At 38.2% G+C, this 19,237-nt stretch overlaps 1 protein-coding gene across 1 annotated transcript; it reads left to right on the top strand.

The window, feature by feature from the left end:
- Positions 1–4,197: 4,197 nt before the first annotated feature.
- Positions 4,198–18,688, top strand: bin1a (bridging integrator 1a; the record flags this gene model as incomplete). The annotated part of the gene is made up of 20 exons (XM_079253803.1): positions 4,198–4,284; positions 5,063–5,143; positions 5,332–5,386; positions 5,479–5,573; positions 7,070–7,165; positions 7,423–7,533; positions 7,623–7,715; positions 8,026–8,111; positions 8,275–8,350; positions 8,733–8,788; positions 9,637–9,681; positions 11,525–11,594; positions 11,933–12,055; positions 12,248–12,331; positions 13,856–13,876; positions 16,810–17,232; positions 17,771–17,824; positions 18,205–18,294; positions 18,387–18,488; positions 18,587–18,688. The coding sequence occupies 20 exons, from the start codon at positions 4,198–4,200 to the stop codon at positions 18,686–18,688; spliced, it is 1,950 nt and encodes a 649-aa protein (XP_079109929.1).
- Between the last annotated feature and the right edge of the window lie 549 nt (positions 18,689–19,237).

The raw sequence follows: 19,237 nt of genomic DNA, 5'->3' as shown, positions 1-19,237 counted from the left end.
TTCTGGCCAGACTCCTCATCAACTAAGCTTGTTGCTTTGGCCAAAGTCCCAAGTCTGAGGACTGGTTGGCTCTGAGTTATGGTTACATAACTATCAACAAAGCACCATATGGGGACATCATTGGGGACATAGGTGTGGGTTTGAATCTCAATGCATGTGCCTTCCTGTCTCCTTACTTCACTCTTTACACACCATTTAGATGCATTCCACTATTCAAACAAGCAGACCAGAATTGATGTAAATAACACTAACCAACCAGAGCGGACCAGATATCATTGAATTCTGGCAGGAAAAGTGTGCAGAAGATCATTTGAATAATCTCTGGACTCAAATGAAATGTTTAACACTTACATTTTTTGTCAAAAGATGTTATTACAGATGTGTTGGTATTCCCACAGCTGAGCTCTGGTGAAGCAGCATAATTTCCAGCCTTGGTAAGTGAGTGAAGGAATGTAAAGACTAGCAAACTAAACTAGCAAAATGTTTCTGTATGATTCCTCGGACTATTTATTTCCCCCCAAGTTTATCAATTTGAACATAGATTTCAGCTCAGGAAATGAATTGTACACCGAAGGGGCATCTTATTAAAGGATTTAATAGCTTGCATGGTGAGAGTGCCTGTGGGCTGACACTGATGCACTCTCCAATGCATCACTCCAAACAAAAGCATGTGGGAAGTGAATACTAGTGCAGTATATTCTAAACTGCGCTTAATTCATGCTTTTCCCCATGGCATATTCTCATTTGTAACCTCTGTTGAAAGACTGTGCAACCTTTAAATCCATCATTATATCACCGGCAATCTCGCTGTAATGGTTTTACCTTTTTATAATAAACAGAACAGGCATTTCCCACGCTTGGGGAAGACAAAAAAAAAGATGCTCCTCATAAAATGCCATGTCAAAGGAGAACCGGCGCTCACAAAAGACAAATAGAGCATAATTATGCCCTATTTTATGTTTTTTGTTTTTACACACTCCCACTTCCTACTATATCCAAAAATTCAGTTATGGATTTCTGTATCTCCTCTTGCACCCAGATGCACCACATGGACAGCTGTGCACACATAACCAAGCACACAAACACTTACTTACACAAACATAGTTAAAGCTAAGAGCATAGAAGAATGGATCTGACAACCACAGCCTCCTCAATTGTTCAGCAACGGTGTATTTATGAATAATATCTTTAACTGCATGAGTGGGAGCTAGCTTTGCCCTTTTCAGAACAGTGACCTGTGATGTATACATTTGCATATTAACAAAGGAACGAGTTAGGAAAAGGAATAGTGCTGCTGCCTGCAATTACTTATTTTTTCCTCTTGTAAGCTACTAATTAAGAATATGATTCATGTGTTATTACTGTAATGTGCAAGGAGGAGTTGTAGATAGATAGATAGATAGATAGATAGATAGATAGATAGATAGATAGATAGATAGATAGATAGATAGATAGATAGATACGTGCTTGACCTATCTGGCCCCCAGTGTTTAGATGTTCCCCAACCTGTTTTTTTTTGTTTACAGTGGTGTCAGATTCAGAGTTTAATCTTTTATATAATTTATTCCCGTGTTATGTGACCTGAGAGTAGTCCCTAAGTGCCCACGTCACGTGTCTGAGTACCAAATGTTCCTCGGTTTGAAAACAATAGAGAGAAAACAAAAGCAGAGCTGAAGCTGTGCTCCATGTATCTAGTTTTATAATGCAATTGCCGGATTGGCGTCTGGGCATCACAAACCTGCTACTGGAAAGATTTAAGCTTGTAGATGGCTGTTTGGTGGGGAGATGGACAAAACGCTACACTTTGTTGAAGGAGAGCTTCACACTCCGCAGTTTAGTAAAAACCAATGCGCTCCACTGACACGGAATAACTTCAATTTGTGGAGGAACAAAGAAAACTCACCTCAGAAATGCAACATATTGGCGCGTTGCTCCTTTTCCACGTACGGTTCTAAAAGCAGAAGCCCAAAGAAATGTCGTCGGTTCGGTCAGCATCAAGAACCCGACACCGAGTCTCAGTGAACCGGGTTCGCTCCAAAGCCACCCAGCAACTCCAAAAACAAACAAACAAAAAAAAAAAAAAACCCGAAGCGAGGATGAAACAAAGCTCAACTCCTCTTTTCTCCCCTCCACTCTTGGCTTCACTCACTTGTGCCTGTCGTGTTACAGACAGACGTGGAGCTGATAGCCACAACCTCATGGATTATTAAACGCCCTTAATGGACAAGTGCGATGGGAGAAGGAAATGCTGCCTTGCGATTTTATTCCATGTTTACATCATGCACCCAATTATCTCCCTCCTAAACGACCAGAATGTGCGCTTCCTTTGTGCTCCCAGTCTTTCTCCCTCTCAGCGGATTAAACCATTTCCGCAGCACTGAGGGGGGGCTGCATGGGAACGAATGGGTTTGGTGACTCGTGGCCAAATGTTGTTATTGTCATGGATAAAGAGACGGGGAGAAGGGAGGATGAGTGGAAAGAAGAAGAGCTGGGAAAGGGAGGGGGAAAGGAGAAAGTGAGGAGGAACAGATTAAAGAAAAGGAACAGCAGGAGCATTTGTGATTAACTGAATGCAAAAGATCTGTTTAAAGAATACAAGGGGGAAGATGTTAGAGATATCTTTGTTAAAAATAAGAAACGCCTTTTTTTTAAAAAAAAAAAAAAAGAAAAGAAAAGGGGGAAAAATAAAAATCTATGGACTCGATCATTTATTTGACGTTCAACAGGAATATTGCTCCCTAAAAACACAATTTTTCCTCTCCTAAGAAGTTGTCATTTTCCTCCTGTCCTGTTGTGTTGCAACATAAATAGAACTACTTCCATTACCATAGTCTGGAAAACCCAGAAGCCAAAAGATGGGGGTACTGGATACCCCTTCAGTACCGCCTGTTGGCCCCTTCAGCGCTGGTTCAGGACCTGGGAGAGCTCCCAGTCAGTTCCTACCTGTACCAGACAAGAGATGCTGTTTGCCATACAGCAGTAATCATTTCATAACAACGTGGACATTCATTAAAAAAAAAAAAAAAAAAAAAAAAAAGAAACTCATAATTCAACAGTCAAAAATGTAACTATGATTAAAATATAATGATAATGATGATGATGATGATAATAATAATAATAATAATAATAATAATAATAATAATAATAATAATAATAATAATAATAATAAAGAAAAAGAACATACTCATTGAACGAAGAGCTCACTCAATACTCTGAAGTGATTCTATGAATAAGAATAGAAGGGATAGGAGATGTGCTAATGGCGCCTCCTCCTGGAGAACAAATAGTTCTTATAGCAAAGCTTATCGCTTTACAAAATGAAATGATCCTTGCTAATGTGAATACAAATGAATCTGTATCGGTTTCATCCTATTGGAAAGATGATGTCTGAGCACGTGGTGTTGGGACTGACTACTTAAGCCTGTGTCTCTGCTGGAACATAATTGATATATTTAAACATTTAAACATAACTTTTCATGATACTGCTCATGTTATGTAATAACAGTGGTGATAGCAGTTCTCCCCCGCTGGCTGGATAGATCTCTTAACAGCAGCTCGTCAGGTTTCCGTATACTATTTACTTTACGTCATGATGACGCTACATTGCCATTTTAAAGTGTGAATAAAAATGTTCAACCTTTTATTAATAACTACCTTTAAATTACTTTTTTAGCTAATACAATTTTACTAACTTAACACTTTTTAATGATCTATTTGCACCATCTCTAATGTTTTTAATGTTTTATGTAAAGCAATTTGAATTGCCTGATATGTGCTAAAAAATAAACTTAGCGTTGCCTTATTATTGGTTTAATCATAATCTAAAAAAAAATGTGTTTAACTATTTCCCTAAACACCTCACTTTATGTTTGAACCTCGCCATGCATTGTATAGTTTTCCCGTGTGGACGTGCTGGAGAGGGAGCATCTGTGCCTTTAAGATCATCTCTCAGCATCCTCCTCCTCTGTCAGGGACGCTCACACTCACATATAGAAGCCCAATATTAGAGAATACAGCGTAGCTTTCCTCACACACATCTTCCCTTAGATTCACTAAAACACAACATCACTGCATTTATCATCATTTCCTCACCACACATTGATGCATTTGCTTCTACGGTCGCCGTAGCGGTCATACCGATCGTTATTGCTTTTATTTCCTTCCTACCCGCATCCAAAGACTGATATACGCTACAAGATGGCTGAGCTTAATTTGGGGAAGGGGCTGACAGCCGGGAAAGTGGCCAGCAACGTCCAGAAAAAACTAACCAGAGCCCAGGAAAAGGTAGGAGCTGCTTCAGTGCATGTTATTAAGGAGAAATTACTGGATGTTTCAGGCCTCAGCGCGCCGCCGCGCCGCGCCGCGGAGCAGCAGTGCCGCATCCTCCGCTGAGGCGCAGTGTCGCATCACGACACCATCATTATTAAAAGCATTGAAGCCGTGTTTGTAAATGTGCACTTGGGATACGTCTTTCCCTTTAAACATGTCCTCACAGAAACGGCTATACTGCAGTAATATACAGGCTAGGCCCGCTAATATCTGAGCATGCATCTATATTCTGGATCTTTCTGGCTATCTGTAAATAGACCTAAAAAAAAAAGATTCGGTATCTTTAACAAAATCTGGCAAAGCTCAACACTTGAACTTTTTGCAAGAGCGCAGTATTAAATAACCTTGCTACAGTGAGTGCTAGATAGGAGGCCTTTGCGTTCAAACACCTGCACGTTGGGTTTAATAAATGTGAGGGGGGGGGCGCTGTTTGTTAGTTAGGACGCATCATGCACACATCTAAAGCACACACAAAATGCCATGTGATTTACTACACACATCTGTGCGAAAGTGACTGTGAAAGAATGGAAGATTGAGTTCATTCTGAAAATCTGTTTTTATTCCTGCAGTTGTTTATAAATGATTTTCATTTCATATAAAAAAATTTGTGACATAAAATGCTTTTGCAACCAGCAAATGTCTGCATTCATGAGTTCTATTAAATCTAGATGAATAGGATGAGTAATCTTTTGTTCTGTGCTGCAGCGTTGTTCATTATTTGTTTGAATGACAGGTTCTACAGAAACTGGGAAAAGCAGATGAGACCAAAGATGCTGCCTTTGAGGAAGGAGTTATCAACTTCAACAAACAATATGTGAGATTGCAGTCCTAAGACATATTACTTGGATATTTGATATGCCAAGAAATCAATAAGGCCGTCTGTATTGCCCAGGTGTTGAACAATAGCAATGATGAAAGATACATAGTAGCTGCCTTGCTATTTCATCTGAATTGTTCTGTTTTGCACTTTGATGAGCCTCATATATTGTGTTTCATCCCCAGACTGAAGGCAGCAAACTCCAGAGGGACTTAAGAGCATATCTGGAGGCAGTTAAAGGTAACACACTCGTGATGGTAGATATATTCACACAACTGCAGATGTAAGAATGTAAACCTCTGACAATGTGCATAATTTGCATTTTTCTTTAGCCATGCACGAGTCCTCCAAGAACCTGCAGTCATGTCTAGCTGACATGTATGAGCCAGACTGGTATGGGAAGAATGAGGTGGATTCCATAGTGGAGGTCAGACATGCTTTTTATTGGTGTGTTTAAATTAAAAAGAAGGCACAAGACTGTCTAGGATATTTGACTTTTTATTTAGAGGTAAAATCCAACAACATTGGTTGACTGAAAGTGTTTTGTACATCTTGCATGTGTTAAGCTTGTATGTCATTGCAGCTTCTGTTGTGGGATACACACAGCTGTCCGCCCTTGTGGGAGCATGGATAATTGCAATGTCACACACACTTAAAAGTGCAGATGTTAAATTTTGCTAAAAGTTTTAAGTATCTGCCAACGGACATATTTACATACCTTTTTATTTTATTCTAAATATGTAGTATCAGAATTTACCATCAGTAATTGTAAGAAAGAAAAGCTGAGCTATTTTGGTTCTGACAAGCAGCAAGCACTTGGTGACAGTAGGCTGGAAAAAAACTGACAGAAAATACCTGATGGAACAAGACCATTTTATGATGTCTGTGTTCTCATCTTAAGGAGAGAAGAGAGTATAAAGATGAACATGATCCAAACATTAAAAACATGTTGCTCTGAATTCTTGGATTTCTGGAGTGAATCCGAGCAGAGAGGGGGAGGAGATACTGACTATTGGAGAGAGAAGATACAAAGTTAGAGTAATACCACCTAAATCTTACCACAAGATATTAATATAAAGAGAAAAGGGGAGATCTGCTTACTTCAATGTGAGGTTTTTCAGCTCCCTGGGCTCAAAGATGCATAACTAAGCAAGTTCAGAGTCAAAACTATCAAATGTATTAAAAAAAGAATGTTTTTTTTTCTGTGAAAATAGACTGTTTCTCAAACTTAAACAGGGACCTGGTTGCACAGCAAATGGCTCTGGCTGTTACCACTTGCTTTTAGAAACCCTTAAAATGACAAGTTAGTCTGAGAACGAAGTGTTCTGTTTGAGTATTATGGCACCAGAACGTTGTTGAGGTGTAAGGATGTTTCATTACAGGACTTATATGTTAAAAGCAAGACAAGATTATATTCTGGATTTTTTCAGACACAAAGCAAAGAAAGTAAAGGAGATTCTTGCAAGGGAAAACTATTGTCTGTACTCTCATCACAACATTTTAAACCATCTGTGGGATTTTTAATAGGTATTACACATTCTGGTAAAAATGAATCACAAAACTGTAATCCCAGAAATGAAGAAAATACTTATTACCTTATTTCAAACTGGATATTAAAAGGCATTACTGGGAAGTCAACAAAGTTTTTTATGGCTAAATCTGCTTTTGACAACTGCCTAAACAGAGTTTAATCTTAAAATAGCTTTTGAACTGAATAAATAAAAAACCTGGAAGTAAATGAAAAAAGAAACAGTAATTATTTTAGTTTAAAAAAAAAAAAACTGTTTCCATTGACGAAATAAACAGTAAACTAGTAATTAAAATTAACCTTTTATTCTTGTTTTTTCAAGTAACAGAGTGGTAAAAGTTATGTACTCTCTAATTGTATGTGATTGTGCATGAATATGTATGTTCATCCTGCAGGATTGTGATGTGCTTTGGACTGATTACCACCAGAAGTTGGTTGATCATGCACTAATCTCCATGGATACTTACCTGGGCCAGTTCCCTGATATCAAGGTAAGCTGTATGGTCATGACCTCAACCAAGGATTAGTAGCATTAAGTGCTAATGCAGTGGCTCTCAGGCTTTTATCATAATACTGCCCAGTGTTATAGTTTCAATAATAATGCAACATCTTTATTTAAATTTCACTGGAATATTAATATATACAAAATAATAGTAGCTGAAAGCAAAGTTAATCTTTTTTTTTTTTTTTTTTTTTTTCAAACTAAGCATGTCTGTAAAACTAAGCATTTATTCTCTGCTTCATTCAGGCTCGTATTGCTAAGAGGGACAGGAAGCTGGTCGACTATGACAGTGCCAGACATAACTATGCTGCTACACACAAGACCAAGAAAAAGGATGGGGGCATTAAGATTACCAAGGTAGAACAAATAAAACTAATTAATCAGCATTGGCAAATTTAACAAAAAAAAAAGAAAAGTAACACATAGCTTTATTTTCTCTTTTACAGCCTTCCTCTTTGTTAGAAAGAGCCACCCCAGGCTGGGCTCAGGGTATCTTGTCCGCACACAATGTTGCCCAGAGCAGCCTTTCCCGGAGCCAGGTACCTCATACAAGGGTGCAAGTTTTATCTGGTAGTCTTAATCTTGAACAATTTAAGGAAGTCTTTAATTTAGGTCACTTCTCTTGTCCTCTTCTCTCTATGTCTGCTGCCACAATACTCTTGATTATCTGTTGAAGTATTGTTGATTTCCTCCTGAATGTAAAATGACAACGGCAAAGAAACTTGAGCCAAATTATTATGAGTCCTCATCAGAAATGGCAGACGTCTTACACAACAAATTAAACACTCGGGAGCATGCTCTAATGCACTATAATAACTCATTGTGTGCATGTCTGTCTGTGCCTTTCAGGCCGAAGAGGAGTTAGAAAGAGCCCAGAAGGTATTTGAGGAGATTAATATAGACTTGCAGGAGGAGCTACCTTCACTCTGGAACAGGTGTGCATTTGATGTGTGTAGGAATTTCTGTTGGAACTGATTTTCCTGTTCATGGATGAATACATTTTAATTACTTTATATCTTTGCTACATTTACCCTCAGGGAATATAAAAATTAATTAAAGTCTGTGACATAGTCTGAACTGTCTCTTTGCACTCTCTAGTCGCGTTGGGTTTTATGTCAGCACCTTCCAGAGTTTGGCTGGTTTTGAGGAGAAGTTTCACAAGGAAATGAGCCGGGTAAGGACCCTCAGTAGACCTCTTATAGTGCTGGATTTAAATACAGGACTAGCTCTAGTTGCAAACACAGTATATCACATGTCAAGTCATAGAAAAAAGTTAACACTGCCAGACAGTGACAATAACTGGAGGACTGGCATTTTGACTGACTGCAGAAGATTGTCCCATTTGTTTTCTTTGCTTTAAAGCTATGAATGCTGTCTGTCCTTAAATAGATGCAATGCAAGTAAATAGGAACACCTATTTGTACTGCAATGACTGTAGGTGTTGAAATTTGCAGAAGAGAATAAGTTGAATTAATAGATAAAAGTGTATCAGAGAGTGTTAGGAGAAAGCAATGCCTGTTGGAGGTGGACTAACTTCTCACACTCTGCCTTTGCAGTTGGATCAGGATTTGTATGACGTCTTGGAAAAACTGGAGGGAACAGACACGACCAGGTTAGTGAGCAGAAAGACATCATTTGAGCCCCTCATACTGTAGTCAGAACTATGAAGCAGGTGGGGCTAATGCACCTTCATATCAAAGTCCTTTAGTTCAGAGGTTATTACTTAAAAATATTCATATTGAAGGTAAAGCATAATCTTTTGATAAAAATCAAACCAAAATGAAAACACAGTGATCTCAGGTTTTAACTGTTTTGAACAAACAAAATAAAACAAAATAAATCTAGCTGTCTGTATGAAAAACTATCTGTGTGAAATCCTGGAAATCCTTTTTAACTCTGAAGTCTGTTTAAATGATTACGGTGCTGGTTTCCTCACCCAGCAGAATAAATAATTGCCATGTTTTACGTCTGAGTTGTGCTACAATGAGGTGTATGCAGATATTCAAACCTCCACAGAGCACATATTTAGTCACTCTTCATGAAAGCAGTGGGCAGTAAAAGACATTAGAATAGCAGTAAATTGTATGCTAATGCTATTTTCCAGGAAGTAATTTATTTCCCTTTTGGTTTCTTTACTGTTAAGTACTCACTCTTTATTTGTTTAATCCTGTAAAGTCCACAAGGGGAATTAACAAAAGCTCCAGAAAGGTGATATACTTGTTTTTTCAAAGGCATGTAGAGAACTCTACGGATGCTTTTTTTTTTCTGTTTGGTACAATGCATAAAATTTCTTTTGATTTCTGTTACACAGTTTTGCAATATTCATAAATATGATTTCCTCATTCTGGTTCAGTGTGGGTGGGGGACTACTTCTAGAGGATTGTCCTTCATAAAACAAGTTTTACACGTAACAGGAATAGCAAGCATTAACTTTGAATCACTCCTAAACCTCCCTTTCAGAAAGGCAGGTAATCGAGGCGCCACATCGTCAGGAGCAAATAGGAGGTAACTGGCGGACACTGTGGTATCCATGGTGACACAGCTCTTGTCTGTCTGTCCAAACTGACTTGTCTGTCCAGCTGTCATATGTCAGTCAGTATGTAGACATGAGAGATGTCGGGGGACCCACAGGATTGATTGTGCTAGTGATTTCACTGACCCATCAGAGTTGTGTGCTCAGACCTGCACCTATGCAAGAGTTGAGCAAGTGTGTCGTTAACAGCAGTACTCATGAACAACAACAAGGTGCCTCATTTATGAAAGTGTAATTTAAGTATTTAAGCCTTGAAGTATTTTAGCATGTTTTTACATTAGTCATCCTTCAGTTACCTATGTTATATGATAGAAGTGGATTTTATTTATAGAAAAAAACTTTAAAATATAATGTAGATTTGGGTTCCCAAACTCCAGGTTCTGCCGTCTATGTGTCTGACAAAGTCCTCATAAACAACAGCAACTTTCGAGAAACAAGAAGTTCTTATTTTGGTGCCTACGGGGAGGACTGTATTCTGTTCATACATAGTCCATCACTATAAACAGAGAGAGATCATCTTCAGATGTGCTTTAGTGATCAACTACATACTAGACTACAGTCACAACTTAGGCCATACTGGCTTGTTATTAAGTATAGTGGCTGCCTCTCTTATGTGACTCTGTCTGTCTAAAACCTTGACTTTGTATAACTTAAGAACATAGCATGACATGTTCACATATGATGGTAAAGGGAAGCATAAACACAACAAATGTGACCACATGAACAGAATCAGAAGGTCAGCAGCAGTGAAAATTGTGGAAATTGTCTGAAGACCAAATTTCACATTTGCCTGTTTCTTTGTGACCTCCTGGAGGCTCCATTCATCTCTAAATAATTGTTTATATGTAGAAAATCCAGATGTTCTACATATTCTGAGTGCTCCAGAGTGACCCCTGGGGGAACCTAGTAACCAGAGAGATGCCTGTTGTTTAATTTCAGCATGTAAGCTTATTATGTAACAGAGCCTATACTGCCTAAATAGTGAATAGATAAAGAATTTTTTGTGTGACATAAGGCCTCTTACATATCCAGTTTTGGACAGAGAACTGCAGTCAACACTTGTCAGAGGACAGCATCCCATTGCTTTCATGCATGAAACAAAGTAATCTGCAGGCACGTAAGTTGTATCAACCACTGAAGTATGTAGAGATGTCTGACTTTCTGACCATTTCTTCTCTGATTCTATATGAATTTTCTTTATCAGTTTCACTCATTGTTGAGTAACATTAAAGTTAGGGTTTTTGATGGCAGAATTTTGTAGTTGTGTTAACCTGTCACTGAGACTTATAGTGTTGTATCTTGTTTGTGGAGCTTCAGAACAGTTCTCTAAGTTAGCCTGCCTGGTAAAGTCCTTTGTTTTGAGAAAAAAAAAAAAAGTTCCTCTTGTGTCCCATCGAAGGCATCACAGTAGCTTGTTTCAGCAGTAAGGTGCAGCTGTATGCTCAACTCTGTACATATGTGCAGCTCTGGGTATGGTTTGCCAGCTGTAAAACATCTCTATGACAGTGAATGTCTTTCACACTACTCACTAAGGAGGTTGTACTGGAGGCACAGACAAAGCCTGCTTGCATGGGAGGAGCTGGCGAGAGGGAAGGAAGAGTCACTTTTCTTGCATGACAGCGCTTGCAGCAACTTCTGCTTGGACTCTTATAGCGCATGCCCTGCAAACTTTCTCTGGTTGTTTTTTTTCAGCTTTCAGATACTCTCAGCAATACTTTTCTGTTCTTTGCTCTCACATTTCTTGTCATCTTTACCACATTGTCAGCAATCTGTTTATTTTTCTCTGGTTCCTCCATTTTTGTGTTACTCACCTAGTGGTAAAGAGGCAACAAACCACACTCTCAGACCAGGAGGACCACCTCCAATCCCTAAATCTCCATCCAAGGTACATGCATTCTGTCGTTTTACAAAGAATAAGAAACATTGTGCTACAGATTGTTTTTTTTTTGTTTGGTTATTCTGGAAAAAATGCTTATGTTGAAAATATTTTTGATCGCTTTTTAAACTTTTTTCTTTCTCATTTTCAAAACTGAACACTTTTTAGGACAAAAAAGTTGTAAATGTTTGTTCTACAATAAGAGACGTAGTCATACAGATACATATAATACATGCACACAATTTTTAACTTTTAAACTAACCCTATGACTATTTAATCAGGGAATTAGAGCTATCGTCAACTTGATTACTGCACAACATGATGACCGTATATTTTCTGAATTCTAGTTAAAACCAGCCATGCCTCCTCCGCCAAAGGTGACCCCATCTAAGGAGTTAAAAACAGAGAACATCGTCAACTTATTTGATGCCGCAGCAGCTCCTGATATCAGCGTCACCTCACCTACAGAGGTTAGTAAGGAGCTGCTGTTGAACTGCTGTTTGACTCTTTCTTTTTCAGATCCAAGCCTTTAACCCTCCTGGCCTGTCCCAGTTCTATTCTATTCTATTCTATTCTATTCTATTCTATTCTATTCTGTGTATTCCTGCACCCACTGTGGAACCCAGTTAGCCAATGAACGTTCCTGTTCCTGTTGTTGTCAGTTTGACAGTCCTGCAGTCAGCAGCCTGTTGGACATGGACCTGGACTCTTTCAGTGCAGCAACCAAAGCCTCCACGGTCACTCAGGTGGATGATTCACAGCATGAACACAGAGATCCTAGAGACCCTTTACTGTAAGATGTGTCAGTCTTCACAAGCGATTTCATGTCCTGTTCATACGGGCTCATTGTTGATTTCATGATATTTAAGTCCAGAAGAACTTTTGAATGATCAAATATAAATTTTTTTTTTACCATGAATAACATGTAGCTTGTGTGTTTGTTTGACTTTAAATATGCTGAAATAAACTTGATAAGTGTGGATACAACATGAAATCACTTGGTAAGCTTGGCATAGTTTGAGGTGTTGCCTGCACTACTACCAAACCCAGGGTGGATGATGGCATGATGATCTGTAGAAAGCTGCTTCTAGAGACCACTTCTTCCTGCTTTAGCACTGTAGCCACAGATCACTCATGGCATGAACTGTAGACAACAGCAACGCTCTCTTCCTATTGCCTTCTCTTCAGGACTCGGAAAACCTTGATGTATACTTGAGTAACCTAAAAAATTACTCACTTCACTGAAAAGCTTTCAAAACATCCTTCTTTTTTTTTTTTTTTAACTTTGCATACTTTTAACATTTTAGCACGTAAAATACATTAATAACATGAAATAAAATCAAAAGTTTGAAAATTTTCCCTGAGCATGCACAATGTATCGTTCAGCCGCAACACTACCTGGTGCCAAACTGCAGAGACAGAAGTAGCTGGTTAATAATTTTACAGTGCTCCTAAGAATTTTTTTTTTTTTTTAACCCAACCAGGTCAATGGAAAAGGAAATTACTAACAATAACAGACAGCTGCTTTAGGTTTTTGAATGTCTGAGATGTAAACATGGTGCCATTTAACTTTTGTGCTGTGATACATCAACAAATTCTTCCATCGTTGCAGAGAATGAATGTTCAATATGAAAAAAATTCTTGATGAACATGTGAGGAAATCTACAGATGGAGGGTGAGACTAAAGAGGGGTAGTGGACTCTTTCCTGTAGGACTGGTTTTAAATGAGCTGCTACTCGACTACTGCTCTTGAGATTTTTATGATTTTTATGAGACGCCATTGCTTTTATGTATTTATACCTTTTACTGTTACATTAGGTTTAGGAAGCAAGTCTGGTTTGGTTCAGGCTGGATGGTATTAAGGGGTTTATTAGTTCGAGTTAATAAACAGAATCAATTATTTATAGTCAAGCAAATGGTGGGTGTTGAAGTCTGAAGTAATGTTAGGTGCATTTGGTTACCAAACACTGAAATCGTAGGTCATTTGCAGCATGTACTGTAGAAATTTACATTTTTCACACATTCGACCTGTTCATGTGACTCACATACGCAATAGTCATTTAATTACAACTCATTCACCATACATCCGCCCAGTGTTTCAAATCTGACCAAATATGTGCTTCTACTCTTGTTCTGCTAGAGATTCAGTGCCATGGGCTTGTAGGTTTAGAGCATGGGGCCTGCAGTGGAAGTATCTTATTGAAAATGCAAAAAACAGAAATTTGAGGATTCTGTTTGTCTTATTCTGTTGCTTCTTTTATTTTCCTCAGCCTGCAAATTGGGACTCGTGGGTAAGCAAGTCATACTCCTGATAAAAGCATCTTAAAATATTTCTAAAATTAAACCATTTCCTTTATCATTCCCATAGAATTAATCAGAAATGATCATATCATATCATTAACCTGGTCCACTCACACACCATCATATAAACCCTGCACTCATTATGCTTCTTCTGTGACAGCTTTATTTATTTATTTATTTAGTTAACTTCTTCAGAAACAATCTTTTTCACGTATGAATCTCTTTCACTTGTCTGTCCCAAATCTGTTTGTGTGTTGTCTTTGTCTGCAGTGCTTGATGTGATAACATAACACTGAAGATATTGTTGTACAACACAAATAGAACTTGGGAATGAGCTTGAGTCAATTCAGTTCCAAATAGACATTATACACTTAATAAAGCAGTATAACTTGTCCGTACAGCGAGTTGCAATTCTATACAGCATAATGTTGATTGAAAAGCACAACCGAGCTCCATAAAACGGGACATATTTGTAACTGAATTAACTTTCTCATTTTATGTTTGCCTTGTTATCCACAATTGTTCACATGTTACACTGAAAGGACATGTAGCCCTTACATGTGATCTTCAAAGTCATATGTGACGCACATGGGCAAGTCTTGCTACAAAAGTTGAGTAAAACTGCTCATGTTCACTGTGGATTGTTAAAAAAGAAATGTAACTGATAAGCTAACAAGAGCTTATGAGCATTTTTCACAAAGCTGTGCCAGTAGCTTAGTCCTTTGACCATTATCTAATCTTATCCCTTTGTTCATCCCAACCACTGTAAGAGAGATGTGTCTCAACGGCCTTGGAGCTCTGGTGTGTCAGACCCTGAGGTCTAACAGTGATGGCTCAGAAAGGAAGGACACTTCTGCTCTTACAAAGGCTTCTGTCTTCATCTGAACGTGGTTTGGGGGATTGCAAACCATGCTTGCTAACCACATTCAGAAGATTCAACACTTCTGTCTTCTGATGGGAAATAATTGTGTTTCTGCCTTCAACTGCCACCCCTTCTTATCTTCATCTGTCTTTTGGTTTAATCTAAACCTCCTCTGTAAAGGTTAATACTTGCACATCAATTTTCATGGGCCTGATGGTTCTGATGGGGATGATGATGATGATGATGATAATGACTTGGTGGTATATGCTGCTCCCCTGTGGCATTTTGTTATTCTTTCATTTCTACTCATCCTTGCAGAGTTGCCGTTATTCAGCCTTAAATATTTTAACAGGAGTGATTCTTGATGTTTTCTCCTCAGTAAATCATCCACATTCAGACAAAGTATGTCAAGTATTAACTTCTTTACTTATCAGCTTCTTGCACTTAATTAATACCTCTGTTAACATCTAATTTTGAACCCTTTGCTTGCTATTATAATGAGCAACCACATTTTCAAGAAAGTTGGAGAGCTGTGTAGAATTTATAAATAATGTCACTATTTTATATAACTGAAAAAATACAACATACACATGCTCAGTTGGTTTCTATCAACACATACAACCATAATTGATATTTCATTCTTAAATATTATATATATATATATATATATATATATATATATATATATATATATATATATATATATATATATATATATATATATATATATATATATATATATATATATATATATATATATATATAACAACCCTTATTGATATAAGTGGTCTACACCATGAATGAATGAATAGAGATAAGTCAGGAGACCAATTGCTCTAAGTTTGGTGAAAAGTGACCCAGTTGGATGCAGGAATCTAGCTGCTCAACAGGCTTGGGCCTTTGTTGCCAGATGCATCATGATGCTGAAAATGTTTCCTATTGGTGAAAGATCTGGACTGCAGGCAGACCAGTTCAGCACCCAAACTGGTACTCTAAAATGAAAAGCATTTTATTTACCCCAGATCAATTATATATATATATTTTTAAAAAAAATTCATTAAGGCAGTTTTGACTGAAGACTGAAAGACTGTTACAATTCATTATTTCATTTTATAAATCCACTTCAAAACATAATTTCAGCATTTTCCTGAGTTACGCTATGAATCCATCTATAATCTATAGTCCCTTGGTCAATGACAGGGCCTAAATTATGCTAATATTTCAAAATATTGTTCGGCGTGATAGGTGATAAAATTTTTCAAAGTTTGAAAGTATTATTCCTAAATTGTCAAAGTGCTTGGCCATGATGTTGTTCACTGTTTGGTGAACAGTTTCATTGTTATGTCTTCTCAAAGATTTGAGTAAATTTTAACTAATATTTAGCTGATTTATTGTCACTTAAACTATAAACTTGAAAGAAAAAAGTTTCCGGCATGCAAAATAAGCATCTAAAAAAGCTTGACCTTCCTTATTCACTACAAATCCTTTACACCTAGGGTGTCCAAAGTCAGTCATCAAGGGCTGCTGTCCTTCAGGTTTCAGTGTACTATATCCCCGTTCCACACACATGGCTTCCATTAAATTGATCCAACAGCACAATGAAGTTCTGCACAATAACTAATTCATTTGAGTCAAGTGTATTGAAACATGGAAAACCTGCAGGATTGTGGTCCTCAGGGTCCAGAGCTGGACACTCCTGCTTTACACTTTGTTCAATCCAATGTGGTTAGAAAGAGAATACCTAACTACTGGGTTTGTTCACATAGCAAGCCAACTTTTTTGGAAGTGTTGTAAATAGTTTAAATACCATTAGCTTGCTGTCGTGTTCATACATTGGCCATACAACCCCTTTTGGCCCTTCCATTCTTTTGCTGCTACCAAGATAATACTGACTATTGAAATGGATAACTATTCAATCTGCCATTAATTATCGTCTATACCCTACCTTCTTGTCCTTTTATATTTAATTATCCATTTGATTTATGAAGCCCTTATAATATCCATAGGGTTAAACATTTCTTTTTACTTTCGACTGCTTCAAACCCGACGCTTGCCCTTCAGCCTGAGGACAGTGGTGCCCAGGAAGAAGAAGAAGAAGAAGAAGAAGAAGAAGAAGAAACCAAGCAGCATTATGATCCTGTTGCTGCTGCTTCAGAGGCCTGGGGTGATGATGGTGCACAGCCTGTCTGCTATGACCCTATAGCAGCTGCCACAGAGGGCTGGGGGGATGATGGAACCCAACCAATCCGATATGACCCTGTGGCTGCAGCTCAGGAGGAGTGGGGAGATGATGAGAGCCAGCCGGCTCATTATGATCCCGTGGCTGAAGCCCAGGAGGACTGGACTGATGACAGAGACCAAGCAGTTTCAGAGGAGCCTGCCACAGATGAAAGACCTGCTGATGAGGCTCCGGCTGATGAGGCTGATGTTGCTGAGGAGGAGACCACTCAAGCTGCTGCTGTGTTGGAAAATGAAGAGGGTCAGGTAACCAAGGACAGAATAAATGGAGATGCATCTGGACGAAAATAGTGGATGCATCGACTCTTGAGAGAATTGAGAAGGGGTTACTGCACAAAAACAAAAAATTGATAGTTTGTTTAAAGTGGAACTATGAGGAAATCTTGTCATGAAAAGATTTAGGATGCATCTGGACCAGAAGGATGCATCAACTGTGATGAAGAGGGCAAGCTGAAAAGAAACTGAAGAGGGAAAGAAAAGAATAGTGACATCTGCCTCTCAATGGGCATAGTTAATCACTGTCTCAGCTAATCACATGTCCATGTACAAAGTATGCCTTGTAAAGCTTTTTGTCTATCACTGTGCACTAGTATTTAATCTTTTTTGTCAAATTAACATGGCTGCCGTATTCAGAACTTTACTGTTTAGGCTTTGAGCTTGTCATTTTTGTCTGTTGTCTGTCTGTGTCATCTGTCTGTCATGCTATTTTCTCTTCATACTTCAGTCTTTCACATGCCTTGCACTGTAATTGCTCTTCTTTATTCCTCTGCATTTCTGTTTGCAGGGTGAATCTGCAGCCGATGCTGCACCTGCAGCAGAAGAAGCAGCGACGGAGGAGGTGAGTGAAAGATTAAATAAAATAACATTCAGCAACCAATAAAGATCTGAAGGAAGAAAGCTATAAGATTTAAAGGCATGGAATAATTCCTTCAGGTAACTAATTGCGTTGTAGAGTATCAGTTTCTTCAAACATTAGTTGACATTGTTTTTTGAAAGAGATTTACATCATTGATGCATCATCAGACTTTACAAACAAAATATTTTCTAGAATAAGATTTGCTCTTCGTAAGAAACAGCTTATACTTATCACAGTCACTTATTCATGTGAGACTCTGCTGTCAGATGTCGCTCCATCCTTTTACAGCATTTTAAAGATGAAGCGTTACCATCTCCAAAACTTTTTGGTAAACTCTGTCTCGTTTTCTGTCACTCTTACAGACACCCGCTACAGCGGCAGCAGCATCAGCAGACGAATCAACAGAAGCATCATCAGAACCTGCAGATATGCCCCCTGGCTTTATATTCAAGGTAAAACAGGAAACTGAATTAAAATCATGGACTGCAATACAGTTCGCCTCATATTAGCAGAAACATTTAATGAAAACTTTAATTTAAAAAAGGTCCAAGTGATGCACGACTATGCTGCCAATGACACAGATGAGCTTGAGATGAAGGCTGGTGATGTGGTGCTCGTAATCACCTTTGACAACCCCGATGAGCAGGTATGAACACATGAAAACACACATCAAAAAGCAAGTATGTACTGTAGTATCATAGAAGGAGTGAAATAATTGTTTAATTTGTATGTTTGTGTTTATAGGATGAAGGATGGCTGATGGGAATGAAGGAAGCTGACTGGCAGCAAAACAAAGAAAATGCAACTAAAGGAGTATTTCCTGAAAACTTCACCCAGAGGCTGTGAAAGACAGGGACATCTTCCTTTGTTATTTCTGTATTCCTCTTGCCTATATCCTCTTCCCTTCTGTCTCTTGCCCCAATACTGTATATTTTCAAGGACCTTTGCCATAGAAGCAGAGCTGTGACAGCCCTGGATGAAGTCATGCATTTTTTAAGATCTGCTACACTGTGGATCTTTGCATTTCTACAGATTTCTGCAAACATTTCTAAATGGCAGATGTAGCCATTTTGCAGATCTAATGTGTTTCCTGTTTCTCCATACTTGAGAAATCAATTGGACGATCCTGATCAAACAGGATTGCATGCATGGATAATCACCTGTGCAATTACTACAACTGAAATTTCATTTTAATGGCTCATTCTTTGTCATGGCTCATCTGACAAGAGATGAGATTTGTTATTCAGGTATTGAGAAAATGAGACAGGTTTAAAAGGCTTAAAATGATGCCAAGTGTAGCAGAGTAACCTTATGTATAAGCCCTAAAGTCTGCTTCATGGGAGAAAAGAAGGCTGAAGTGCTAATAATAAGCTGACCAAAAGACAAAAAAGTACT

The sequence above is a fragment of the Telmatherina bonti genome, assembly GCF_933228915.1.
Source record: "Telmatherina bonti genome assembly, chromosome: 15".
In the NCBI taxonomy this organism is placed as follows: Eukaryota; Metazoa; Chordata; class Actinopteri; order Atheriniformes; family Telmatherinidae; genus Telmatherina; species Telmatherina bonti.
Note: the sequence above shows the minus strand (reverse complement) of the source record. Positions and strands in the feature narration are given on the sequence as shown.